Source organism: Punica granatum, chromosome 8, assembly GCF_007655135.1.
Source record: "Punica granatum isolate Tunisia-2019 chromosome 8, ASM765513v2, whole genome shotgun sequence".
Taxonomy (NCBI): domain Eukaryota; kingdom Viridiplantae; phylum Streptophyta; class Magnoliopsida; order Myrtales; family Lythraceae; genus Punica; species Punica granatum.
In genome coordinates, this window is record NC_045134.1 from 6,464,482 (window position 1) to 6,491,840 (window position 27,359).

General features: G+C 37.7%; 4 protein-coding genes across 5 annotated transcripts; 3 read left to right on the forward strand and 1 right to left on the reverse strand.

The window, feature by feature from the left end:
- The first annotated feature begins 1,994 nt into the window (after window positions 1-1,994).
- LOC116187286 (putative GATA transcription factor 22) lies at window positions 1,995-4,343 on the forward strand. The gene is made up of 3 exons (XM_031515939.1): window positions 1,995-2,423; window positions 2,730-3,149; window positions 3,666-4,343. The coding sequence occupies exons 1-3, from the start codon at window positions 2,193-2,195 to the stop codon at window positions 4,074-4,076; spliced, it is 1,062 nt and encodes a 353-aa protein (XP_031371799.1). The 5' UTR covers window positions 1,995-2,192; the 3' UTR covers window positions 4,077-4,343.
- A 3,147-nt stretch (window positions 4,344-7,490) lies between these two features.
- LOC116188502 (uncharacterized protein ycf36) lies at window positions 7,491-9,412 on the forward strand. The gene is made up of 4 exons (XM_031517906.1): window positions 7,491-8,055; window positions 8,294-8,322; window positions 8,611-8,667; window positions 8,997-9,412. The coding sequence occupies exons 1-4, from the start codon at window positions 7,572-7,574 to the stop codon at window positions 9,225-9,227; spliced, it is 801 nt and encodes a 266-aa protein (XP_031373766.1). The 5' UTR covers window positions 7,491-7,571; the 3' UTR covers window positions 9,228-9,412.
- Window positions 9,413-10,627: 1,215 nt separating this feature from the next.
- Window positions 10,628-12,787, reverse strand: LOC116188501. Of its 2 annotated transcripts, XM_031517905.1 has the most exons (7): window positions 12,585-12,787; window positions 12,131-12,201; window positions 11,995-12,044; window positions 11,735-11,919; window positions 11,482-11,599; window positions 11,048-11,138; window positions 10,628-10,904 (listed from the first exon to the last, which is right to left on the reverse strand). In XM_031517905.1, the coding sequence occupies exons 1-7, from the start codon at window positions 12,724-12,726 to the stop codon at window positions 10,818-10,820; spliced, it is 744 nt and encodes a 247-aa protein (XP_031373765.1). In that variant the 5' UTR covers window positions 12,727-12,787; the 3' UTR covers window positions 10,628-10,817. The 2 variants fall into 2 exon arrangements, with proteins under 2 accessions (XP_031373765.1, XP_031373764.1); XM_031517904.1 differs by having other exon boundaries at window positions 11,482-11,919; window positions 12,585-12,785.
- Window positions 12,788-22,774: 9,987 nt separating this feature from the next.
- On the forward strand, window positions 22,775-24,027 carry LOC116187359 (abscisic acid receptor PYL2). Its single transcript, XM_031516016.1, has 2 exons — window positions 22,775-23,082; window positions 23,244-24,027. Exons 1-2 carry the CDS (start codon window positions 22,907-22,909, stop codon window positions 23,635-23,637), a joined length of 570 nt encoding a protein of 189 aa, XP_031371876.1. The 5' UTR covers window positions 22,775-22,906; the 3' UTR covers window positions 23,638-24,027.
- Window positions 24,028-27,359: the final 3,332 nt, after the last annotated feature.

The window sequence follows — 27,359 nt, forward strand, 5'->3', positions numbered from 1 at the left end:
GGACCAAAAATGTCTTCTCCTTTTTTTTCTATATATCTGCGTCATTCGTAAGTCTCCAACTTAATTGATTTGACGATAATATTAGTATAATTTAGTCGGTATTTACAGTTGCTTTTGATCAACTTATTTTATAAGAGTACTTTTTAACATTTGAAACCGTAAGATTTGAAGCATATATAATATAGTGATGCTCGTCTGGAACTTGGAGAAACGAAGTTCTGGATTACATTATTATTAGTGAAATTTTATGTTTATCCTCCTACTCTCTTCGCTACTAGACCAATCCGTGTCTTCTTGAAAGAAAATGCAAAAATAAGTTTTCATGGTTCAATCGATCATATATACCAATATCACCCACTTGATGCGAGGAACAAATGATGGTCTCCTAATAATTACCTTTCGACTCATGTAGCCAACGGGAAAATGTGGGTCTACTTGCGAATTGATTGTGATGTAGGTTCATCTTCACAGGCCATCATCTCGCTTACGGTCAAAAACATATATATCAACTTCTATATACGGGCAACGGGCGGTCAAATAAGTAAAAGTTACCGCTATAGAGCTTATTCTCAACAAGTAAATTGACTTCATGCATCGTCGAGAATACTTCATCAGCTAATAATTGATGTATAGCTGTGTGATGTTATGCGACCATGTTGTGAGGCCAACCCCTTTTGCTAAAGACTAAAATTCATTAAATGGCTACCAGTTACCCTGTGGGGACTATATATGGAGGGAAAAATAGGATCATGTGATAAGGTGAAAATCGGAGATATTATAGTTTTTTTTTTGTTATAAAGAGGCCCGTACGCCTAATACAATGAAATAGAAATTCTAATAACTAATAAAAAGGCACGAATAGTCACACTGAGTATCGAACCTACAACTTTTTTATTGTCAAACGATGACGTATACCACCGCTCTACACCCTCTTTGAGTGGTGCAAGAAGGTTATACTTGTGTTTTGATGCATTTGGGAGTCTAGTTGCCAAGTCTAATTATTCGATGTTGGATACTTGAGAGTTGATTATACAATAATGAACACGAAATCTTTTCAATCTAATGTACGTTATTTTAATTTTGTCATGTGACCATGCTTTTACTGACAACATAAGTGCAAGTATGGTGAGGTAAATAACCAGTGAGTTGATTATTTGCGGCCTAGCCCTAGACCAAACGGTTTATAGACTTCGAGAATTACAAATATTTTTTCTCGGTTTATAAAGGTGACCTATAAATCTAGTAAAATGATATGTAATGGTGGAAGGAACTACACCGCCTTTGTAGTTTGTGCATATTGACGGCGTAATGTTCCGTTGTGATTAACCACAGCTCCCAATGAAGATCTTCAAAGAAATAGTAAAGCGTCAATTCCTTTTTCCTCGGCAAGTAATATATAAAACCTTAGTCTAATTGAACTACAAGCTAGCGATTTTTTTTTAATTTTTTTTGTTAGAATGGAAGTCCGTGAATTTAGTTCAATGGCAAAGCAACCTAGCCAAATTTACACACACACACACACATATATATATAACACATGCAACTCTATTTTTAGTATATGTCGTAGATTTGCCCTAGTTCTATTCTGATTGATGACAGTGCATTTAAACTGTGAGTTGCCATATTAATTACCTTCATCTTTCAGTGTTGTATGGTATGAGAATGAAATAATTACGTGCGCAGTCCGGGTGCATCAGCCCTCTCTCACAAACCCGACCTTCAACGTGAGAGAGGGCGCATGCACCCGGATTAGACAATAGGTGACTGTAGCATACATAGCTGTGAGTGAAAATTGAAATCAAGCAGGCACAGAGAGAGAGAGAGCAGATAGGGTTTTGTCATAATATGGATTGGTGGGGATGAAGGATGAGAAGTAGCATTCTACACCTCCTTTAACTTTGTCTCTTCTCTAACCCATTTGCTTGGGCGACATGAGCTCACGTGAATGCCCTCTCTGCCTCTCTCTCTCTCTCTCTCTCTCTCTCTCTCTCTGCCTTTGTATATATGGGTATATGTGTATTATATAGAAAATAGAAAACCCTACACCATTTGGTCCATCAATTATAACCTTGTCTGGGTATATATGTCGGTTGTACGATATATATACATATATATACAATGACCATCTATCTATAAAGTTCTCTCTCTTGATCTGTCTCTCTCTCACACTCGCTTGCTCTCTTGATCGATCGATGACGGCTCCAGTTTATTTGAGCTCTCAACCTAATTCGAACTCGTTTCCTCTTTTGGAGCTACAGGAAGATGATCATGTCCAACAACAATCGACTCATCATCATCAGCTGATGAAGATCTTCTTCTCACCATCACCACACAACATGGCTTCGACCTCCAACTCTCTTCCGTGCCCCACTCATCATCTTCAAGGCCGCAGTGAGAGCCAATTGATCAGAGACCAACCACAAGTATGTCTCTTATAGATAAGGCGAAAGTACTCACTCTATATCGATTTTTGACATACTTATTATTCGTATATTTAAACGGATTTTTCTAGTCACTACTTTGATCACTTCCTATATATATTGGTTTGATCTGTGCTTGATTATATCTATATTTAGCCAAAAACAAATAATATCCGGCCAATCATCTTTAAGGTTGTCGATCGAGCTCATAAACCAAGAGAGGATTATTATGCATATATTGTACTCGGGGTTTATTTTTCTTTCTTAATTCGGTAGTGATTTCTTGTTTTTGTGTTTCTTTGATCTCAGGCTGTGGTGGATCAACATCTTATTCCTTGTGTACGTGGAGGATCCATATCATCAAGCGATCACCACATCAGTTGCGAAGAAGGCCAAGGATTATCAGTCTTTCCTAGCTTGGATCAAAACAGTGATCAAGAAATCAATAGCCATCGAAGCGATGGCAATGGTATCCTCAGCATAAGGTGGATGTCTTCGAAGATGAGGATCATACATAAGATGAAGAAGAACAGCCCCAACTCCACAGCAAGTGAATGGTCGTCCGGGGGCAATTTAATGAAGAGATCTGAAGATTGCGAATATGATCATGAGGTTGTTCGATATGCTGGAGGAAGCAATATCTCGACGAATAATGGCGCCGTGAGAGTCTGCTCTGATTGCAACACGACCACAACCCCTCTGTGGAGGAGCGGCCCTCGAGGTCCCAAGGTTCGTTTGTCCTCTTTTCTCCCTCTATTTATATCCATAATATATTTTTTGTACTAAGCCTTAACTTCAGCACCTCGACGTATATTCATAGATGTATATACATACACGACATAATCAAGAAAATAATTGCCATCAATTTTATTTATTAATGGACGTATATTAAATTGTTACACTCGCAAAAATAAGATTTATTCCTACTGATATATTAGGTACTAACTAATTCGTAAATATTTTCTTATTATAATTCCGAGATCAATACTTGTTTTTCCCGGTGAACTGTGACTGCTATAATACTATCAAACAAGTCGCCGCCCTCTTGTGTTGCAATACTAATGCTCCTAATTAGGATATTCTAGACATGTGCTGGGGTATCCAAGTTTGCCACTGACTCGTGACCTTTATTCATTGCACCACGACATGCTCGATCTATGGCTTAAGTATTCAAATGAAATTAGATGTAACTATTTCCTTCATGACTAGTTTATCAGTCTATAATATCTATCTATCGTGTTGCAGTCCCTATGCAATGCATGTGGGATCCGACAAAGGAAGGCGAGGCGAGCCATGGAGGCTGCAGCCGCCACCATGGGGATGGCCACTGCTGCATCCACTGACACTTCTTCCTCAAGGACGAACAACCACAGTAAGTTGCACAAGAAGTTGATGGACAAGATACCTCGCCCGAATAAGAAACACCACAATCACGCTCATCAGTTCAAAAGACACAACACCAAAACCAATTCTTCGCCTGCTCTCCCCCATCACAGTGCTGGAAAGAAGAAGCAATATCTATTCGATAGTTTCGCAATAGGATTAATGAGTGAGACTAGTTCGAGTCCGGGCTTCAGGAGAGTGTTCCCAGAGGACGAAGCAGAAGCTGCTGCCCTTCTGCTTATGGAACTATCTCGCGGCCTTCACCATGCTTAACTAGATCGTTGATTTTCTTTCCCCATATAATAATTATTAGAAGTTTTAATCTTTTTGTATTTTCTTTTAATGAAAGTTTTTTTTTTTTATGGGGACTCTTCAGGATATTAGTGTTTACGAAGGATATCTAGCTAGGTAGAGAGAGATCCCAAGGGACCTCTTTTGGGACTTTTGACACATATTGCAAAATCAGAAGGATAGTGTGCTTAGCTTCATTAATTAATAACTAACTATATCTTCAAATAATTATTGGTAAATTTGTTCTTATATCGTTCACTCCTGTTCTATTGCATGGTAATGCAATTCATAAGTGAATTTCCATTTACTTATACTTTGTCAAACTTCACCATTGATTATACTTCTCTTCCAGTTATAAAGTGTGACCGACGATTAAAATTTAAATCTAGTGCAGCACTTATAACTGTGTGTCCCATCTGTATCGTACGGTGGCATATACATCATCTGGTTATTGCATGAATACTTCTGCATTCGGAGATGATGCTGGCGGAAATGGCACTTGCTGTGAACCTAAATTTAATGTAAAATCATAATCATTGAGCTAAATCAATCGGGAATTACGCATACTATACACATAACAAGTGATAAATGTAATATGCATATATATATGTATATATATCACGAGCACGCCATTACCATTTTCGTTTTCAATCTGGTGTGAAGCTACCTTATAAGATCTTCATGTTTCTTGTTTATTATTGCGAAGAACCCATGGAGAAGGACCAGATAGATCCTAGGAACACATGCATACACGACTTATTTATCTATACAGATCCATTGGCTGTCGGCCAACGTTGATCCGTTTTATCAATCACCAAGACTGTCCACTGCTGTCGAGTCCACGAAGGTTCTGGGGACTCCGACATTGATCGAGCTGAACTAGACGAAACGTTCTCCTTTCGTCATTGTGTCATGCTCGATGGCCACTGTTAATTGGTGCTCCAGACAGCTAGAAAAAAAAAAAACAAAAAAACACCGGAGGCCCAATACTGAGAATGAGGAAGGCCCAGTGAGCTTATAACTAGATTAGGCCCACTTTCCTCTCCTTTTCTGGCCTTCAAAGTCCAATTTCTCATTGAATTCAACGATGGCAATTCCCATTGAACAAGTGTCTCCGCTATCCTAAAGAAGACGCTCGAAATTGACAGTCCATGAAGTAAGACAAATACACCTCGTCTCGTTTATCAAATGATTGTGAGTATATGTTGCGAGTGGGTTATGACGTTTTGAAGAACATCATGTTTTGCACGCAGCTACAACCGTTCACTATCTCATACTTAAATTTGAAAGGAATAGATCATTATATTGTTTGTCGGACCGATTCTCTTTCTGTCCTCTTGAGTTTCACGGAACTTATGTACAATTTTATTCAAAGTATACACTTAAAAAAAAATTGAAGAGGAAAGAGTCGACGAGATAAGCATTTAATTTAATTTTAGCAGTAGCATATTGATTTCTTATAGCAGAGAATGAAATTAGGGCGTCTACTTTGAATAAGTTAGGGCTTATGAAAAAAGGGAATGAAATTAGGCTCATTTATCAATCCTTTTTCTTTTTCCTTGGGTGAAAAGTACAATCTTTTTTAGCATGCTAGACAATATACGAAAACATAATTTCATGGATATCTTAATAGAGACCAAACAACAAGACGTTTGGCTCAACGGTGGGAGATTTTATTTCTCTTTTTGTAGTCTCAGTTTCAAATGTTGTGGGATGTTGTCGAAAGCAATTCTCATGAAAACAATGAGCACAAGATAGATGATTTGCTTGGACGAGCTCGATGAGTTACTTTCTTTGGTCTACTCTAGCAATCCAATGAGTTTTAACTAAATCAAATTTGAGTCAGGTCAGACGCTAAGGAATGGAATTTTAACAATCGCAAATTTTCTCCATTTACAATATTTAAATTTAAGACTTTATTAAGGAAAATTGTGTCGAACTCTTTGAACCAACACATGTTCATATGTTATTAGGTTAGGCTTTAGCTCACAAAATTTTAACCATTTACAAAGAAATAGATAAAATTTTGGGTAAATAACGTTGTAAGGGAATAGTTATTAGGTTTGGCTTTAGCTCACTTTGCAAACACTATAATTCCTAGCAAATGTTACCCTCCAAATTTTCAAAATGGAATTCCCAATCCCTCAATAATCATAAATGAAAATATTGCTCTCTAATCATTGCAAAATAACAAAATAAACCCATTAATTGGAGAAGTAAAAGGATCATTTGGGGGGGGGGGCGTTTGGGAACGACTGTAAGTTTCAACGGAAAAGTAAAATGATAAATAAATTCAGTCTAATAGCATTCGATGAATTTGTGCTTCCACATAAACCTAAAAAAGTATTCTTTCTATATCTAATTTTTCAATCGATCCGAGTGTAATATTTTTCTAAATTCAGATGATATGTTGTGGAAATTTATTAAGAAAATAAATAATTAATTTAAGATTTCCCAAAAAAATCTCTAATAAAATCATCAAATTTTACCGGATTCTATTTGACTTTTCATCTCCAAAATTAAAAGTTCAATCAGTAGGAATGTGACAAAATGTGATTGTACATTTTAAACTTGAAATTAGGAATTGATCTGCGAAATGCCACGAATTTCACCCTTGCCCTTGATTTGGATGGGAGAGATGGCTCTCTCTCTTTATTTTATCTTTCAGTCTTCCTAAATATTCTCTTTGGCAATTTTGGAAGCCCACTAGATTAGAGAGATACTTTCATTTTTTTATGGTTTAAGGAGTGAGATTTCACTTTTCAAAATTGGGGAATAGCAATTTTAGAATCACAATTTTAACTTTAATTCTACCCACTACAAAATAAAATAACTCATACAAAATCAAAGAGTGAATTTCATTTATACCACTTTTTTTACACAACAAAACAACATAACACATACAAAGTTAAAGGTGGACCACATTTATACCACTCAAAATCAAAATTAAAATCTGATTTTAAAATCCTACTATGAAACCAAACGCAACCTAAGGGCTTGTTTGGATTGTGGATATAATTTTAGAATCACAATTCTAACTTAACTCTACCCACTACAAAACAAAATAATTCATACAAAGTCAAAGTGTGGACCCCATTTATACCACTTTTTTCCACAACAAAATAACATAACTCATACAAAGTCAAAGGGTGGGCCCCATTTATTCCACTCAAAATTAAAATCAAAATCTGATTTTAAAATCTTACTATGAAACCAAACGCAACATAAGAATTGGACATAGTTTAATGATCAGCTAATAGTGAAGTGATATGTACACTACGTTCAAGTGTTTAATACTTCGTAGTTTATCACGAATAGTAAATGAATAATATTTGAACGGAAAGTATTAAACGTGTCTACATGGTTAAAAATGGAAACATAAACTGTCGCAGTTATTAATCTTCCAAAACAGTTGGATAAAGCGAACTCAATAGTACTCTGTACAGAGAATTCCCGCACTCCACAGACAAGCAAGCCATGGCCAGTCCCCTCCGTCGGCCGCCGTCGCCGCCGCCTCTCTTCTCCTTTATCCCCAGTTCTCAACCGCCACCGCAGCTCCTTCCCTTCAATGCCCCCAAGCCCTTCAGGCGAATAGCTCCGATCTCGTCGTCCCCCTTCAGGAATAACGGAAGCAACAGCCCAGCAGACACAGAGTGCCCCGTCCCCTTCGAGCAGCAGCCAATCAACGAGTACCAGACCCTCTCCACCTCCTTTCCCTTCTCCTGGGTCGCCAGCGACTTCGTCGAATACTGCTCGAGGCTGTTCGTCACGGGGGCCTCCTTCGCCCTGCTAGTCGGGCTGCCTGTTGCCTGGTTCGGGGCCCCTGGGCCCGAGTCCGAGCCGATCAAGAGGGTCCTTGGGGCAGCCTCGAGCGGCGTCCTTGTGGTGACGCTCGCCGTCGTGAGGATGTACCTCGGCTGGGCTTACGTCGGAAATCGCTTGCTCAGCGCCACCATCGAATGTATACTAACTTAACCAGAGCTGAAGAATTTTATTGATGTTCCTATCATATGGTTTCATTCATTTCAAAGGTTTCTGTTTTTTACCAATCGAACAAATCAAATTTCCACTATATTTCTTAAGCAGTAAGCTTCTTGAAATGGGGTCCGATGTTTATGTTTCGCTGTTTCGAGTTGTTTCAATGATGTTGATTTGATATGTTCTGCTTAGCTGAATATTCCGGAATTATTTTCCTGCAGATGAGGAGACAGGGTGGTATGATGGTCAGGTATGTGTTTTTGCGTTTACGGCCATTGATGTGCTTTCTAACTTGGATGTGAACTTTGGAATGTCTTGATGAACAAGTTCGCAATGATTGATCGAGTAGCTGTGCGCTGTTTAATATTCAATCCAGTTCATCTCGACTCTCTATTTACTTTTTGCATCTGCTTATGTAATCTGTCATTCTGAAGTGACCAAATAAATTTCCTTCAAACATTTCGAAAACAAACGAGAGTTCTTTTTGTGAAGTTTGTCTTTGTGGACTCATATTGTCGAGTTAGATCGTCCCCTGTAGGTGTGGGTAAAGACTGCTGAAGTATTGACAAGAGACCGGCTTCTCGGTTCATTTTCGGTGAGTGCTTTCAATGCGTTCGGCTAAATCATTTATATTTTCTGAATACTTGATGGACACCGATCTCTTTATCATGCGTAAACCATTATGCTTGTAAGGATTGATTTCTTGACCCCACATTGTAACGCTCCATAAACTTGTAGATTATCAAGACAAAATGTAGAGCATCGTGCATGTTACGATACTTAGACCTTTAAATTGTGTCCCGTGAAACATCCTCAAACGATGATCTTATATCTTTTTCTAGTAATTTTCTCTGTGTATGTTCCTCCATGGCCGCCTTCTCTGTATTGACCCGGATAGGCTTGTGTATTACGCTTAATTTGCAGGTAAAACCCGTGCTCAATAAGCTCAAGTACACGCTTGTCACTCTCGGAGTCACTCTCTTCATATGCGCCGTTCTTCTGGTTAACATTGACGGGGTGGAGAAGGCTTCTTATGCCGCTTCAAGACAGGCTGCAGATAGGGCCATTCCTGGAGTTTACAATGACGAATCTGCCCGGTCCTTCGAGCCCGATGCATTCTGTGGTGAAGCCGCTCTTTCAGGTGACAGTGACTGAGCAAGTATATACTATAGGTAGGGATATGAATGTATCGAGACGAAATTGTATGTAAATGTATATTCTGCACGTGACAAACTTATGAATTGGACAAACATAAGAATAGATGGCTTACATCTCTCAGTAAGAACTTCTCCATAATGGAATGGCTTCTTCTTATGGAAGGTGCCGGTAACTATTCTCCATTCTTGCAGTATCCCGAAATACCATTATCTACGTGATGTTGTGCCTATCGTGGATCTCGTTAATCTTATGAACCGCATTCAATTTTGATAAATAGGATCACGGTTTAACGCAGAGTTAATTTTAAAAGTAACGAGCAAGCTCCGCTCAAAAGCTCATCATTCAGTGAGCAAAAGTGACCTCTTTTCTTGACAAAACACAAACGTGCACTCCGCAGAGACTGATTTCTAATGGTGGATTCAAGGCGTCATGTGCTGATCTCAAGCACATACGCTCATCAGCAACAATAAATCATAGCCCACTCGAAGAATCAACATCCATGTTGCGTAGTTTGTGCATCACCGTCGGCATTTTCTTGGTTGGCCCCTATCATCGAGCATGTTGGTGTGTTTGTGGGCGGGAGTCGCCAATGACTTAGCAGTTGAAACCTTCAACTCAAGACAAAGAAGGTCCAAGCCCATGAACGTGCTATTATTCGACTCATTCTTCTGATAAGATTCATGGGCATCTCGACACCTTCGAGTATCTGTGATTTCCATGAATGCTTCATGAACTGTACACCGGGTTTCAGTATAAGCACATAGGCAAACATGACTGCTGAGTCTTGAGATGCTTTACTGCAGTATTGTTCTCCAAGAATCTAACACGCCAGGGCTTTCAGCAACCGGTGCACTGAGACCGCATTTATGTGGGACGAGGCACCAGACTCAAGTCGATCAGAGAATGGGACCTACCAATTTTCACCTGCAACTACCACATTTATGTGGGATAGCCCGCTGGTCACTGCACTTCCCGGTGGGCTTGCAGTTTTTCAACCTGCCTTAGTCTGGCATCAGGATGCTTCTATTTGGTGATTGTATTGGGGCCTCATTGCCCCGCTTTTGTATTCCTTAATTTTGTTTTGATGTATTTCAGGCCTTAGCTTCCCTGTTGCTACCGAGAAAAAAACTACCACTGCCTGATCGACTGCCTGAATCGGCTTTGCAGCAGTAGGTCAATGGGCTGGAACAGGGCGATCCTTGCACTCTCGGTGCTCTTAAGAGATCATGGTCAATTGGGTCCATAAGGGGGTTCACTTCAGTATAATGCATGTCTTTGAGGACAGGATTCAATCCTCTTCCTTCACTCACAGTAGCATATTTGACTATGTTAGAAGTTGCTTGCCGGTTGCCGAGATTTCTTTCTACTTCCGGCATCAAATTAAAGGTGAAATTTGCTATAGGAACAATTCCCACATCAAAAGGAAAGACTGAATAATCAACCAGTCCACCAAGTGATGATTAATGATCAGGTGAAAATCATTGACAAGCTTAGAAAGCTAACATAACTCAAATTTTCTCACTTCAACAGAAGCTGTCGAATCTTTCTCCGACAACCCAAGAGATGCTCTCTGGGTATTATCCTTTCTCATGCCCCATATTTGGGAGCCTTCCATACCTTGAACGCAACTTCATGCACAAACCTGTCTGCTGGTATTACGAGGTTCGCCCCACGCTGCACGAACAAAATACGAAGCAGCAAGAGTATTATACAGTTAGATGAAGACCAAAAAGTAATAGCTGCCCAGGGTCTATATTTTTTCAGGAAGGAATTTTGGGCTACTTTAACATCTCATTTTCAAGTCTCGGGCATATTACCTCCTTAAAGTCCTCGAAAGAAAATGTCTCCACTGTATCCCTTCGGGTCACTGCATTCTGCCACTGTGCGATTAGCATGGGACAGTGGTGCCTGTTTGAGATTATCAGACAGAGTTGGAATTTTAGACCATTGCTTCTACTGATAGAGAAATTCCAAGGTATGGACAAGTTTTGTGAAAGCCTTCTTTCACAGTGAGCTGAAGAAAATGCTAGGCACAATTTTCTACTTTGGAAACAGAATTTTCTCGGCCAGAGCAGAACTGGCAAATGGCTTTGAAATGACAAATTTATGAGAAACTAGACATGCTCACAGTTTATAAGAACAGTAGTGATTTTTGACCAAAGAATGCTCGGCCTACTTAATCAACACCAAAACCAACTGATAAAAGCCTGTTGTCTGGAATGTGTCATTTTTTGAGAAAATTCTTATGTACCTGACATTATCTCGGGGATGTTCACCCCTCATAGTATAACTCTGACGAGGGAATAGCTTTGATAGATTGGATTCTTCTTCAGATTTAGGCCGTAAAACCGACAAATGTGTATCAGAATCTGCAGAGATTTTGCCATAGCTCATGACCACAGAGAGATGGAGGCAGGACCCAATATTTGAACAGCGCTGGGCTTTTTCGAGGATATCACCGACCACATTGTTCACGTGTTCTATATCACAATCCAAAATTTCACCTGCTCCAGTATGAACAAAGACCACATCGAGATTTTTTTCGTATGTCTTGTCATCACCAAACCCAAGCGTCCCCAGCAACCCGTTGCTGCCTTTCGTTAAACCCCCAACAAGTAACCCCAGTTTCTTCGCGAAAGATATCAAACCCGCATGGTCTGTTACGAGACCAGCTTTCATGCTCGTAAATCTGAATGATGCAATAAACTTTGGTAGCTGATCACCCACATAAAACTTACACGAGAACCACAAAAATCAACACTACCTTTCTCCCATTGGAGGAATCGATGGCCTCTCCGGTTGTCCCTCATTGCCCTGAAAATTTAGAGGATATCCCAATAGTCATGGTTCGTAGGGCAAAAAGATCGGCAATCAGGATTTCATCAAGATATTAATCTCACCGATATGGGGTAAGCGTCAAGGGCATCGAGAAGAAGTGCGAATTCCCGAACTATTCTTTCATCCTCACTCTCTGCAGTCCAAGTAAATTCCAGAATCCATCAAACAATAATATAGCGAAACCTAATGCACAGCAGTATATGCATTGAAGTGTCAAAACATGGGCCAGGAACAGATTTCAGAAACCTCTGCAGCTGGTCGCCATAACATAAGTGATCTACAACAGAAACCATGAAAACAAAACCGAAAGTCCTGATCTTGACATAGACCCGACACTGGAACAAACTCGGGTTCCTCAAACGATATCCCAAATGTCTGAATGAAGGATCAAGGTGCAATTTTGGGGATCTGGCTGAGCTTCGCACACTAATTTACGCAACATCTGAATCAAAAAGGTGGAAATTGGGACACAGGAGAACTGGTTTAGAGAGCAGGGGTGGGAGGGAGAGCAAGAACCTGAAGGTGGGGCGTTGGGGAGGCTGAGAAAGCCGCAGACAGCTTTGGAGGCGACAGAGTGGAGATGGGTGTGCTCCGGTCCGATCAACGGGGCCAGCCCGTCGCCAAACAACACCAGCGCCCGGCTCGGCTTGTCCGCCATTTGCTGCCTGAGCGTAGCGTGGGAGAGCAGCGAGGCACAGAGAAAAGTGAATAATTATACTGATGATGCAGAAGTGATGGCAGATTGAGAATTTTCTTTTTTCCTTTTTCTTTTTTTTTTTAAAGTACATGCATATATGTTATGTTAAAATTGAACCAGTCTAAATTTCAGTCCATAATTTCTGATGACGTTGAGTTACTGAATGAGGCGAAACCGAAGGATTTCTCGATCGTTATAGCAGTAGTTAGTCGATTGGATCCTACTGATCTGCTCCAAAAGTCGAAAACAGAGATAAGTCCTCCACTCACGGGCGGCGACTAGATATAGAACTTCCGGCTACTTCACTTGATGGAAATAAACAAGTATCATACATATTCATCACGACTGCGAGTTTTGATTTTGCCCAGGCGGCATGCAATCTTTGACTAATGATGAATTCTTATTCTTCATCAGCCTCCATGTTGAGAATAAAACATGCAAAAAGGGTCAAGTTTTACCTATAAGAACTCGAGACATATTGTTCTCTTTGTCGATTGTAGCTTCAAGAAGTTCTTCCTTCAAAAGCAAAAAGAGCGGATACCATCTGCTTAACTTGAAAACAGAAAAGCAAAAATGCTATTGTGTCTGAGCTCATTGATGATCAGTACCCAAGCTCAAGATCTATAATGAGGAATCTGCAGAGAGTACACTTTTCTTCCCGTTCAATTCAAAGAAAGCCAGTCTGTCTCGAATCGTGTATTATGTAAACTAAATGCAACTGCGAGCTAGAAGTGAACCGATCTCGGGTCAACAGCTGATACTGACTTTATATCAGCAGCTGTGGACGATTTTCTGTATGCCTTACATTTTGTGTTGTCTTCTATTGGAGCATAGGGATGTAAAATACACGAACTGCGTGGACTATCTGTCCCTTCCATTGCCTCCATTATTGCAACACTCTTATTCCCAGGTCTCAAAAGAGTCTTGACGTTGTTGTTGCCTCATGTTCTTATATTTCAAAAAATATGTCTCTTATAAGATGTCTATTCCCCTATAATTTATAGATACTTTGGATTTTTTTATATATATAGAGAATAATTACATATGGTTTTCAAGTAACCCTTTTATATCTTGTTTTTCATAAACTTTGCTCTTATTTTAAGGATATCATAAATTTCTCTTCTGTATAGCAGGTGATGGAAGTGCTGGATATATAGACAAATCCCTTGCTAATCGTTGCTTGTCTATGGAAGGACTAATGAAACTTCTTGAAGATGCCATCAATGCTGAGAGGTTAAGAATGCAGAGAATTGCACAAAGTTTCCCAGCGCAGGTGCTGAAGGTTTGATAATCTATATCTATTTAGAGCTCATGCTTACGACTTTATTTCTCGTTTTTTATTTACTCTGGGAATTCTTTCTTTGCGCAATAATTTGTTTCTCAAATTGATAAACTGACTGCTCCCTCGTGATGATGTCAGATGCTGTCATGCTGTTGTCAAATATTTGACGAAATGATGAAACAGGAAGCAAAGAATTTGCGTGAAGCCATCGAAATTCTCCACCAGAAGCATAAAGAATGCAGATACAGGTTCAGTCTTATGCCACAAGTCATGAAGTGGATCAGTCAGAAGTTAATCGCCTGAAAGGTTCACTAGTGATCTCTTCACCACATGGTATTCAGTACACATATAGAGCTAATGATTACAAGTAAGTTATTCTTTTGCACTTCATCAGCATCAGCATTCAGACTTATTGGAAAAAAAAAGGTGAAGAAGTAAATCTCTCATTCCTTTTTGCATTGCAGAAGAAATGAAACTGGTAACTAGATCTGCAGCTATTAGTAATCTATTTTTTGTACTTTCCGGCTATTCTGCTTATGATATAATAGGTGAACTAGACAAGAGCACGGGTAAACTCAATGAAAGCAGATCAGTCTAAAAATGCTGAAGGTTGCTGCTTGTCGGGTGCTACAAATCCAACTCTAGGTGCAGTAAATGGAAGTTTATGCCCAGAAAAGCCACGTTTGCGGGAACTGAAGGATTTGATTGAAGAAACAAAGGTCTTCATTCTCGTTATATATTCTCATGGCCTCCCTCTTACTATATCTATATAGCTATATGTCTATCTATCTCAATGGCTATTCTATGATCATGCATGGGATGCTGAAGATACTGGCAGCTGACCAGTCTTTCAGAGCTCTTAGATGCACGGGAATATAATACAATTTTGTGGGAACAATCACAAGATATTCAGGTGTGTGGATGGATCTCTTTTCTATAAGTTGCAGTGATCGTAGTTTCTTACACTGCAAAAGTGCCGTCTGACAGCAGCATGTTGATGGTTTAGCTCTCAATTATGTCACTTGAAAAGGCTGAGGTATCTGCCTAATAATGACAATGAACTCTTGTTTTCCTTTATCCGTGGTGTTTCCGCTTAGTAATTACTTCATATGGGCTTGCAGATATCTTGACCTTTGCGAAGGGTTGGGTGCTTGCCTTGGTCCCTCAATGTAAAAGATAATATTCCTTTTGTTCTTATTGTGAATCACATAATTTTATGATGTCTTGTTGCAGAATGAGTTGAAGGATGATAAGTATGTGCTACAGTCACGGTTTTATGCATTACTAAATGATCAGCTCCAGCATGTGAATGCTGAGGTGGGTCGGTATAGAGCATTAGCCGATGCCATGCAGGTTTAACTGCTTCTCTTTGCCAAGTTTGTGCATCTGCTAAAAATTGTGTGTATCAGGGTGAGAGGTCCTTCATAATATGAAGGGAGAAAGAGCTGAACGCTAAACTAGAGTCGGCTGATGAAGCAAGAAATGCCATTGATAATGTAGAGAATACGATTTCGGATTTGGAACTTCAGCTGCAGAAGTCTATTGCTGAGAAAAATTATCTTGAAATTAAAATGGAAGAATCTCTTCAGGATTCAGGTTCAAATATGATCACGTCAAGGTCTTACTTTACTTATCTTACTAGCTCAGCTTCCTGTTCTCAAAGATATTGATACCTAAAGGACATTAAAGCAGAGTTTTGCGTTATGGCCTCGGCGTCGTCAAAATAAATGGCAATGATGGAAACGCAGCTAAATCGTTGGAAGGACATAGCAAACGCAGCGCTGTCATTGCGTGAAGAGGCTGTGGCACTAACAGCTTCTTTGACTAACAAGGTTTGTAAACAATCTATAGGAATCGATAATTCATGCTTTGATTTATGAGCTGTTGCTTCTCAAAAGCTTGTTCTGGCAAAAACTTGAATCTCTGCAGCAATTAGATGTCTCAGCGTTCTCTATTGTAAGCATCTACTGTAACGTGGCATTTCACGTACAATTTTTGTGCCGTAATGGCAATCGCCGAGGTGCACATCATTGATCGGAAATCTAAACGACTTTGTGATGCTTCCTCTAGAGCAGCACTGACACAGCTCAAAATGTCATTAGAGTTCTTCTGATTAATTTGCGAAAGTGGCTAACAACATAAAGAACTATTTTCCTTTTGCGCACAACTTATGAGCAAAAATCATGAAATACTAGCCAACTTTAGACATGATTGTTATGTATATATTCAAGTCGAACTTCTTTCCCTTATCCTCCCAAATACTTGTCTTGGTTTGTGCTGAAATATTTGCCACCACATAGATCTGTTCTTATAAACAACTGGTTTGTTATATCTTCCTCTTTCCGGAGGTGAGATTGCCGGTTGATAGATCCTTGGGGTTGAGGTGTTCATTTCAGGCGTGATGTGCGAATAACTTTTCTCTTCAACTAATATTTATAATGGAGATAATTTTCACAAGGTATTAAACATGTACTCTCTCATAATTGTTTTCTTTTGAAGTTCTTAAAGTACATCTTTTAATTTTTGATTTGCTGGTGCAGTCTGATGAAAGGAAGAGTCTGGTGGAGGTGTGTACTAAACAAGCAGAGGAAATCATATGTCTTGAGTCGCTGATATGATCTTTGTGCTTCATAAATCCTTATTTAGGTTCCATTTTCTGTTAATAGGGGCAATATTATATCGGATTGGAAACTGTATTTGAATTGGAACATCCTGAATATACCAATGTGCAGTTCTTCCTCAGTTTCTTATTGTGTAATAATTTCAGCCCCTTTTTCTGAGAGCTGCAACAGTTGGAGCTGCTCTCCAGATATTTGGAACTTTCATTATAATTGAGTTTTATTTATTTATTCATTTATTTATTTTATGGACAATCATCTTTCTTCATCTTAGCTATTGCTTGGAAACCTGTCCTTTTTCTTTTTTCTTTTTTTTTGTCTGAAGAAATTGTATTCAAAATTAGTGGAGCTGTTATCAACTAATGGGGAAAAAATGAAAAATTAAGGTATTTTGATAGTTCAATCTATAACTGTGTAATCCTTTGGATAAAAGACAGAGAATATCTCCATATAAATTTGCCATCACACTACCTATGCCCGTAACCTAGAAAAATTATAAAATTAAAATATGGAGTTTTCCCCCGAAATTTAGGGACATCATAGGAAGAGATCAAAGAGGAACTCGAGGGGCGGCGTAATATTCTGTGTCACAACGTTCTGACACCATCTTGCTCTATATTGCAAGTGTAGTTGAAACAACATTCATGTTACAGGTTGAGGAGGAGGAGTTGCAGAAGGAAAAAAAGGGAATTGCAGATCTTCTTGGATATGTATGGAAATGAAAGTTGTGGAGGAAGGCAAGCTTATGCGGCGCTCTTCTGGTTCTGCAAGTTTTGTTATTATCATTTTTAAATGCACAGGACATCTGGAAAGGGCATAGTTTAGAAAATATGAATTGTTTTCCTTATGGCTGGTTAATTATGCAGAATGAAATTTGGCTGACCTGTTGAAAATATGATGATTGCTGATATTCTGTCGCGTTTGGTAGAATTCACTTACTTGGAAAATGCTTGTTCTTATTCCTGCCTAAAATAATAATAATAATAATAATAACAATTAAGTGATCAACTGGTTGGGACTTGAGAATTTTAAGCGGCATAATAATATATGTTTTTGAAGGATATTTAGGCCTCTGCTATTTATTAGTGCAGTATATGTAGTACCTTCAGCGTCGCCCATCGCCTTGATACCATTAACACTTGGATCTGAAAAATTGTTTTCTAACTAATGTGCCTTATATTTGCTGTGGCGAGAGCTAAATGCAATTAAAATTTCCAGAAATATGCTGAAGACTTTTATGAGTTGGATTATATTATTTGAACGTGTACAATAAATCATCATGATACTGTCTCATTTATTCCAGTTTGAGCCTAAATAGCAAATCAATGATGACAGTTTGCTTTTTTTTATCGTCATTGTAGTCAGTATGCTATAGATTTAATTTGTGAAAATGAATAAATGACTCAAAATTATGGATCACAAAATTTTACAATTTAGAGAGGAAGATGATTAAAGCTCAATACATACAGCTTGGAAAAATCAACTTCCATGAATCATCATCACTCCATTCATCAAGCAATATTGAAGGTTCTTTCCCTGAGTCAAAATCCTAATGAATCATGATTTGATTGGGCAAAATGAGTTGCCGGCTAAAGCGTCAAGCAATTGAATGGAACAAACACCACGAGTTCAACCACGAGCAGCCCCTCCACCGCAGACAATGAGCACGAGTTAAGTAATATCTGTATACATATATATGTATATATCTGGACAAACCAACCACAAATTTGTATTCGACATGTGTTAAAGACTATCATCCATGGGACCTAAAGTTCGACCATATGCAGACCTAGCTGCCGCGAGCTTGTGGCACAATTCACGCCTTACTCCTACCTCTTCTTCTGCACCATGGGTCTATAGCTTAGGAAATGCATATCCTTGCTGGTACAACTGCTCCGTAATTGCATAATTTAAATCAACAAATCTAATGAGAATTTGACTTCTGTGGTTAATGCAATACCATTTCGGGATCCATAATTAGAATATGGCGGCTTTATTATATTTTTATGAGGTAGAATTATTTTGGTAGAGTAATCACAAAGTTCTTTCCCCTTCAATTTGGCTTTCTCCAACAGATTGTTTTATTAAAAATTTGGAAATTACCTCACAAAGAAAGCCCCATAAATCCTCAAGCAACTGTAATCCTTGGAAGGTCGGAGTCGCTGAAGCAAAAGTTCATAAGCGAATTAAATTTATCGTCAATCGGAAAATTCAGAAGAGTAACAAATAGTGAACCAAAACGAAAAGAAAGTAGATAGGATAGGAGCACGAGGGAGGCAAGACTCACGGAGCACTTTCTTGGACGATTCCTCATTGAGAAAAAGTCACTGTAAATGAAAAATTAGGGCGAGATGGAGACAATGACATCATGATCGATTTGCAAATTCTCTCATAGAACTGGCAGAGAGATGGAGGAAGACGAAGAATTACGTACATCAATGAAACATGAGGAAGAAACAATCAGAGAAAATGCATGGACCTTGGTAAGTGAGAAGACCAAAATCATAGGGAAAATGCACCAAGAAGACATGTTATGAGGAATGAAATACGCCCATTCGAGCAAGCCTCACATTTTATGAGGAGCTGAGGTTTACAAAATGGAGCTCTCACATGTCATTTTTCATCTTTTATATTGTGTGTGTATATATATATAGAGAGAGAGATTTAAAAATAATAATTAAATAGTTTTTACATGATATGGAGAGAAAACGTGAGGAACGTATCTGAATCAAAGTGCGAACTTAGGATGAAAAATGTAATAAATTAAAATAGTTGTAAAAGTTCTTTATTTGTAGGGATGAGATGGAGGCAATATACTTTCCTATTATTATTGTTATCTCTTTAGTTTACGAGCTTGTACTATAGTGATGAATGTAAGGTAATTTTTATTTTCACGACATGTGGTTATTATTGGTACCATGATGTCCAGATGATTTTTAATTTGCATATTCAATAATTGTATTATCAAAGACGTATAATAAAATATGTTTGAATTATTTATTGATATTATTGTTGCATTATTATATATAATTGATGATATAAAATAAATATAATCTTTTTGATGATCATATAATTATGTAATTATTATAAATCATCTAAAATTACAATTATTACAAAATATCCGTGTGCCCACACACCTACATGTGTGCTGGCATAACACCTTCCATCCCGATGCATGTGTGTCGCCCCAGGTGTGCACATGTCCCGACTATATTTTATGTGTCTGAAAAAGTAACTTACCACGACTCATTATAAGTGAATCAGAAAAAAGCGTGTTTCGCCGATGCATGTGTGTCGCTGGAGGTTTGCGCCTATGCTGGCTTAAATTTTTTTTGTGTCGGCAAAAGAATCCCTAACACAATGTGCTATTTTTAAGTCAGCATAGACCTATTTTTTCCCGATACACATTAATTGCATCGGCAAAAGCCACCTCGCATGAACTTTTCCCGACACCTAGTCAATGCGTCAGCACAAAAGGAGTTGGGAAAAACTATTTTTCTTGTAGTGAAGCTGAGAGTCCGACTCGCACACGATTCATCGTCTAATCACCTTAGTGGCAAGTTAATTAAGATGCCTTATATGTATGGGGCCGGACTCAAATGTTGATTAATTTTTAAGAAAGAACTTGAAACAGTCGAGCGCACAACAAATAAATAATTTGCACATTATATGTACACGTCGTCGAGACGCTGGCTAAACTTAAAATCACATATTCATATGGCACGGAACTTATCAACAACAAGAATGTATATACAATTTTATATATATGTGCGGCCTGGATCTTACTTAGGTTATTGTCTGGTAATATCGTCGTTTTGATCAAGTCTTACCCTTGTTAAACTAAGTGGGGTTTTTTTATGTTTGAACCTTTCTTAAAGATTTACATTTGTCTGGTTCGGACGTGATATAAATTATAACAGTACAAACCTAAGTACATATAATGCGAGACAAATTCATTATACATAACCTATAATGATCATATATATACTTATTGAAATTTTTTTTTTTAACCCTGAATGATGCTTCAAGAGGCTTTAATTGTGTATCATTGCACGAAGCTGTTCAACACAACAATATATATCAGAGGATCAAAGTCAGCCAAGTGGGTGAGAGGGAAAGCTGCATAAAGAGTGAGATGAGACCAAGAGGGGAGGGAGGGTTTGTTAAAATCTTCACATGATCCACGAATCTCACTTCACACTACAGCCGGCCATCAGCTAGATGGCTATCTAGCTTTCCCTTTTCAAACGATGTTGATTGTTCACACCACCTTCTATCTCGCATTTTCATCTTATTTTATTTTGATTATAAAAAAAAAGTCGATAAATCGAATTGAGAGATAAGAAGAACGAGAATAAAAGAGTCTAAAAAATTTTACTGACCTAAATTGAATTTGAAATATCTTCATTTCAATGAGAATATGTGCTACATTCATTTCCCATTTTAATTAGTTTATATCTTTTTTTTCTCCAATTGAAAAGAATGATAATCGGACCTCTTAATTTAGGTCAAGAATATCCCCCTATATTACACTCTTTTTTTCACTTACGTTTTGTTTCATTTCATTGAAATTGCAACCCTTTTCTTTTCCTCTTCCCGTTCCATACTTATCCCTTCTCAATTTGCCCTTTTTCCTTTTGTGGCCAATCCTCTTTTCTTTTTCACATGCGTGCCTTAATAAATTAGTTTTTATCGGGAACAGATAAGATATCTTTTTATTTTTAAACCTATCGCTACGTTCAACATATATTAAGTTCAATCAATCTTGTGATCAAGTCTGCAGTTGAAACGAGAAAATATTAGATTAGACTGATGCTCAAACGCTGTGATAGGTAACTTTCTATTCAGTGCTTGACCCATTATCCGTGCAGTCAATGCACTTATTCTTTTACATATTTCTTAATATTTGATTAAAATTAATACATGACACCTCAACGTGTGTTAGTTTTTCATGTAGCATTTCTTACCTAAAGTAGTTCTTGATAATTTGCTTTTCTCTGAATCCTGTATAGATGCGTACGTATATATTTCATTATGATCGATTAAATCAAGTTATGGTATAACTATGCCTCCAAAAGTTTAATACATCAGTTCAATAAATAGGTTTGATATAAACTTCTATGTGATTCAAGTATCGACCTCACATAACTTACAAATATGAACTCAAAAAATTATATCTTAATTTTGTAGTTGAATCATAATGTTCGTCAAGCATCGTCGTACTTGGATGAATGGACCACTCGAACATATGTTAGTTTTCTAGTAATGCATGGCCATTCATAAGCTTGCTTTTTCGGGTAGGTATTCATAATGATCAGGTTGCTTTTCTATCTCCTTTTGGGAATTTAACTGCCCATTATAGTAACTTAATTAGTCAAAAGCAAGTCAAAATTAGCGGGTCAATCGATCGAGAACTCTCCACTCGTTTTACTTATGCCTAGATATTAGCGATTTGATAATTATATCCTTTTATCGCCAATCGATAATTTATATTTAAATAATTTAACCCAAATTGTTATAATTATATAATCGATGAGCTAACAGGCGGAAAGAAAAAGAAATAGACCCATTGATAATTCACTGATTCCCTTTGTCGTCTTACTAAATTAGGAAAAAAATCTAATATTAAATATAATATTTACATATATGAGTTGATTTATTAATTTGACACTTAGTTTTTTTTAATAAGATTTAGAATTTGAGTATTGTGAATATATAAAAGAATTTATGGTTGCAAGGGTTTTACCATTTAATGAGTCGACCTTATTGGAACTGAATTAAAAAGAATTATTACATTTTCGGGTATTAGAATGTATATCGAGAAAAGTAATATTTATATAAAAGAAATCAATAATTAATAATACTATATGATAATTGTGGGACAGCACATTTCCTATTATAGTCATGTTATGTTACGGTCCCCCATAATTCTCTGATTATAATAACAATTAATAACTCTTTTAAGTAAACGACAAAAGCAAACCTTGCACTGACCTCTTAGGAGTTAGTAGTTAATAATTGCAAACCTCTTGGGGCATATCTGTCCAAAAAATAAACCTTTTTCTTTCCCAAAATAAACATAAATATGTATAAACATGATTGCCCCATTCATGTGCTCATATTATTGTGCTCTTTTCTTCATGAACAAAACGGAAGGATCTAACTTTTGTTTCTTCTCTTCTTCTTGTCCTCCTCCTCCATCTTATTGTTGTGTCCCAACACCGCTGACAAATCAAATCCAATGCCCCCACCACAAGGTCTAACCCCAGAAGAGTTCGCTGAGCTCGAGCCTCTCATCCTGTCGCACCACACGTTCGACCCTTGCCCAAACACCTGTACTTCCCTCATAACCCAGAGGATCAATGCCCCTGCTCAAGTCGTATGGCCTTTTGTCCGTAGCTTCGATAACCCTCAAAGGTATGTGTAGACGATGATCCCGATTGGTACCATAAGAAAATAATATTTTGCCTATGCATTTGTTTATCACTTCTCCTTCGGATCGAGTTCTTCTAAGCTGTCCACACCGTCTGTCAAAATGATGATTGAATAATTATTTTCTGTTTTCCACCTGAGGCCAGGTACAAGCACTTTATCAAGAGCTGTGAGATGAGGGGCGATGGAGGGGTAGGGAGCATAAGGGACGTTACTGTGGTCTCAGGTCTCCCGGCCTCAACAAGCACCGAGAGGCTAGAGATCCTCGACGATGAGAGGCACATATTGAGCTTTAGGGTCGTCGGAGGCGAGCACAGGCTCAACAACTACTGGTCCGTGACATCTGTAAATGAGTTTGCAAGCCTCGAGGAAGGGAACAACAACGTTTACACCATCGTTTTGGAGTCTTACATTGTGGACATACCGGAGGGGAACACAGGGGAGGATACTAAGATGTTCGTTGACACCGTCGTGAAGTTGAACCTCCAAAAGCTTGCACTCGTGGCCATAGCCTCTATGAATGGACATGATCATCATTAACTGAAGATCAACTACCATTCTCGCAAGTTCAATAAATGTCAGGCAATGAGGGGATCTCATATTACACCAACTTTTCAGATCGATCATCATCAAGGTGCCGAGACTGAGATATACTTTCAGTTGGTGGGATACACGGTTTCATGCCAAATTGTACGACCAGATTATACGGATAATCTGCCATCAAATTTATCTGAAGTGTTAGCTAGTAATTACATAATTGTGAGTAATTAATTAGTTCAAAGCTTTTCGCCCTTTCTTTTTAGTTCCATATTGCTGATTTTCAGGAAATAAGTGGGATCAATTTTAATAGCATATTTCAGTTTATGTTCGGGTTTTCTTTTTTTTTTTTTAATGAGAACATGGAATATTCTCTATCTATCCATTAGCTAATTCTGGTTGAATCTTTGTTTTCCTAATAAATGGCTCTCTCTTGATTAGGAAAATAATATTTGGATGGTTTAATTTGAAGGTTCTTCGGTACTTGAGGATGACGAAGGGATGAGTGAAGCATAAATTGATATTTATCTATTCTTCTTTTAAATTCTATTAACTAAATAAGACTTAACTAGTGGTAATGGAGAAGGCTAGGCAGAGCATAACATAATATAATTTCATATAATTGCTCTACATACATATATACATACATATATTCGACCAGAGTTTGATTCATATATTATATTTAAAATAAAATTGAGTTTATTTAATTTCATGTTCGAGGATTTGCTATCTAAAAAGTTGACTTTCAAGAAGATGCTTTTTTTCAGTTTGGCGGTTGTGGGTTATTAGTTATTATTATTGTTATTTTGGACTTATCCTTTCTTTGGGAAAAAAACATAGATAATTAATAATAATAATAATAATAATAACAACAATAACAATAACAACAACAGAAAATTTTGGAGTTATTAACTACTAATTTTAAATGCTCAAGCTCAACATCTTTTGTAAGTTCTTATGCGGCTGAGTTGTTTTTCTTGGTATAAAATGCTTATTATTTGCCAGTAAGATAAGATATCCAGTCATTTTGAATTTTTCGGTCTTTTTGAGGTCGAGTATCCTTTTCATATATATATATGTCTCTACAATTCTTTAGATCGTAATACGCCTAATAACTATCATCAGATTACGTGCACTCTATCACGAAAAAGCGGAGAAGGAGTTATGTCAACATTTGTGATTTCTTTATTAAAGTTAATATAACTGATCATTTTCATTTCATCATGAACTATAAACAATATATTATGATGTCTTTCATCGTTACAATATAATAAAATAGTGTGTGTGTGTGTGTATAGAAAGATCTATATAGATGATTTGAAGTGAGATATATATAATTTATATATAACAGGTGTGGGATAAAATTGTGAGCTAGGAAGATATATGATTGGAGGATGGTAGGTGGGTAATTTGGTGAGGCACCTTTTCGTGAGGCATCAAATGTCAACCCCAAATTCAAAGGGAAAGGAAAACTTTAAACTTTGGGAAACTTGTGAACAAAACCTTAGGAGACATGTGATCGATGAGCCTCATTAATCTTTTTAATTGATTTGTTTTTCCTTTTTTTTTTCTTTTAGCTGCCACATAACTTATCATCATGTTTTCCTTTTCTCTCCCCTTGTGACCCCCTTATCTCTATCTCTTTAGATTTCTTCTTTCTTAATTCCATTCCCGCCCCAAGTTTTTGTTAAATGACCCATGTGTGTGTGGCTCTTATTTCATAAGGTGAAAAGAGCCAAAGAAGCTAGCCATGAGGCTTGATCCTTGGCGAGAGTTAAGAATCTCGTATCGAAAAAGTATTAAAATTTTTTGGGTGTATAAGGTAGTTGGATTCTCATGGTTGCGCACACTGTCACCTATTAATTAAGATATTTCAAATTTGATTATCGTAGTGTGATTTTTCGTGTGTGTTTAATAGCTATTATGAATTTTATTTAATTGTATTAAACCCATGAATCTCTTTTATTTTATAGAAAAAAGTAGATTGCCGCTAACCTTTAAGACTAGGTGAGCTTTACCCCTCACCTCTTGCACTTTACCCCCGCCCCCGCCCCCCGACATTTATAGAAAATAAACAATTTCCCCCCTTCCGGTTAAGTTCCAACCAAAATTATTTTATGATAATAATAATATATAATAAGAATAATATTATTATTATTATTAAATTAATTTTTTTTAAAGGAAAAAAGCTTCCGATCGTGGGTGGGGAGCCCCAACCGGCCACTCCACCCCCCAATTGACGTTGTTCGCCGGCGGCATTGATCGCAGGGAGGGGTGGTTGGCGGAGGCTCCCTCACCCCCAATTTCAGGGATCCCCAAAATTGGGAGTGCGGGAGCCCCCGCCGGCCATCCCATTCCCCGATGGACGTCGCTGGCATGCTCAAAACTCGATGGAGACCTCGACCGAAGGGGTAAGGGTGGCTGGCGAGGGCTCCACCGCCCCTAATTTTGGGGATCCCAATCGGGATCTCCGAAAGCCCAATTTCGAAGATCCAAGTCGAGATCCTTGAAATTGGGGGGTAGGGGAACCTCGCCGGCCAGCCCCACCCCTCAGGTCGAGGTCGTCGTAGGGGTTATGAGCCCATCGACGACATCGATTGGGGGGTGAGGTGGCCGACTAGGGCTCCCCACCCCCAATCGAAAGTTTGATGGTTTTTCTTTTTTAAAAATTATTATTATTATTATTATTATTATTATTATTATTATTTAATTTGTGAAAAAAAAGAGCCAGAATGTGATCGGAATACCAAAGTGCATATTTTTTTTTTATAGATATTGGAGGGTTAAGTGTAACCTTTTAAAGGTTAGGAGACAAAGGTTGTTCACCCTCTAAGATGGAGAGGTAAAGTACTTTTTCCTCTAATAGAAAATATATTAATTGGATTCTACCACTTATCGACATTTGGCATGATAATGGATCTTTTTTCAATTAGTGTATCATATGAATTATTAACTTTTCTGATTTCCAAATAAACTTCATTTTGTAAAATTAAATTATTGGATCAAATCATCAAGCTATTTTCGTCAAAAAAAAATTCTTTCATTGTTTCTAGATTTTTTTTCTTTCCCCTATCTTTTTCAAAAATTTAGAAATGGAGTGAGTGGAATGAGTATTACATAAGTGCAATGAGTATTACATAAAATCTAGTTGATTCCGGACAAACTTTCTGTACCTTCCCTTGAAAATTTAGAAATGGAATGAGTATTACATAAAATTTAGTTGATTCCGGACGATGAGCTTTTTTCCCTTCTTTTCACCATCGAGTGAATCCTCCTCTGATTCTATTCAGCGAAAAAAGAATCCTCCTCTGATTCTACCGCCTTTACACATAATTCTTTTGAGACAACTTTTTTTTTTAAACCATTATGATACATTTTGAAATTAAACAAATGCATGCGATGCGTAGGCTGAACATTATGGAAATGATCGAATCATCTTTATTCTTATGGGACTGTCTGAGCCCAATACCAGAGTCCAAGACATTGACTCAATGAGCCTCAATCTATAAGGTTGCCTTTATTTTTTAAAAAGTTTTTAACTCAACTGAACTCAATCTCATTTATTTTTAATTCAGTAATACAATCATTATTTTTTTTATTTTTTTAATCATTCAATTCAATTTTTAATATTAAATTCTCTCAACTATTTATTACTTTATTCACAATTCAACAACACAATCATTACTTAATCATTACTTTCTCTTAACTATTCATTACTATTTCAC

What these genes read in the sequence shown, in the direction of transcription:
- LOC116187286 (XM_031515939.1), top strand. Translation starts at nt 2,193, where the DNA reads ATGACGGCTCCAGTTTATTTGAGCTCTCAACCTAATTCGAACTCGTTT. An exon ending in TGATCAGAGACCAACCACAA is followed by an intron (nt 2,424 to 2,729) that starts GTATGTCTCTTA and finishes CTTTGATCTCAG; the next exon opens with GCTGTGGTGGATCAACATCT. An exon ending in GCGGCCCTCGAGGTCCCAAG is followed by an intron (nt 3,150 to 3,665) that starts GTTCGTTTGTCC and finishes ATCGTGTTGCAG; the next exon opens with TCCCTATGCAATGCATGTGG.
- LOC116188502 (XM_031517906.1), top strand. Translation starts at nt 7,572, where the DNA reads ATGGCCAGTCCCCTCCGTCGGCCGCCGTCGCCGCCGCCTCTCTTCTCC. An exon ending in GCTCAGCGCCACCATCGAAT is followed by an intron (nt 8,056 to 8,293) that starts GTATACTAACTT and finishes ATTTTCCTGCAG; the next exon opens with ATGAGGAGACAGGGTGGTAT. An exon ending in CAGGGTGGTATGATGGTCAG is followed by an intron (nt 8,323 to 8,610) that starts GTATGTGTTTTT and finishes CGTCCCCTGTAG; the next exon opens with GTGTGGGTAAAGACTGCTGA.
- LOC116188501 (XM_031517904.1), bottom strand. Translation starts at nt 12,726, where the DNA reads ATGGCGGACAAGCCGAGCCGGGCGCTGGTGTTGTTTGGCGACGGGCTG. An exon ending in CCCCAACGCCCCACCTTCAG is followed by an intron (nt 12,202 to 12,584) that starts GTTCTTGCTCTC and finishes CTTGGACTGCAG; the next exon opens with AGAGTGAGGATGAAAGAATA. An exon ending in ATTCCTCCAATGGGAGAAAG is followed by an intron (nt 11,920 to 11,994) that starts GTAGTGTTGATT and finishes TGCATCATTCAG; the next exon opens with ATTTACGAGCATGAAAGCTG.
- LOC116187359 (XM_031516016.1), top strand. Translation starts at nt 22,907, where the DNA reads ATGCCCCCACCACAAGGTCTAACCCCAGAAGAGTTCGCTGAGCTCGAG. An exon ending in AGCTTCGATAACCCTCAAAG is followed by an intron (nt 23,083 to 23,243) that starts GTATGTGTAGAC and finishes ACCTGAGGCCAG; the next exon opens with GTACAAGCACTTTATCAAGA.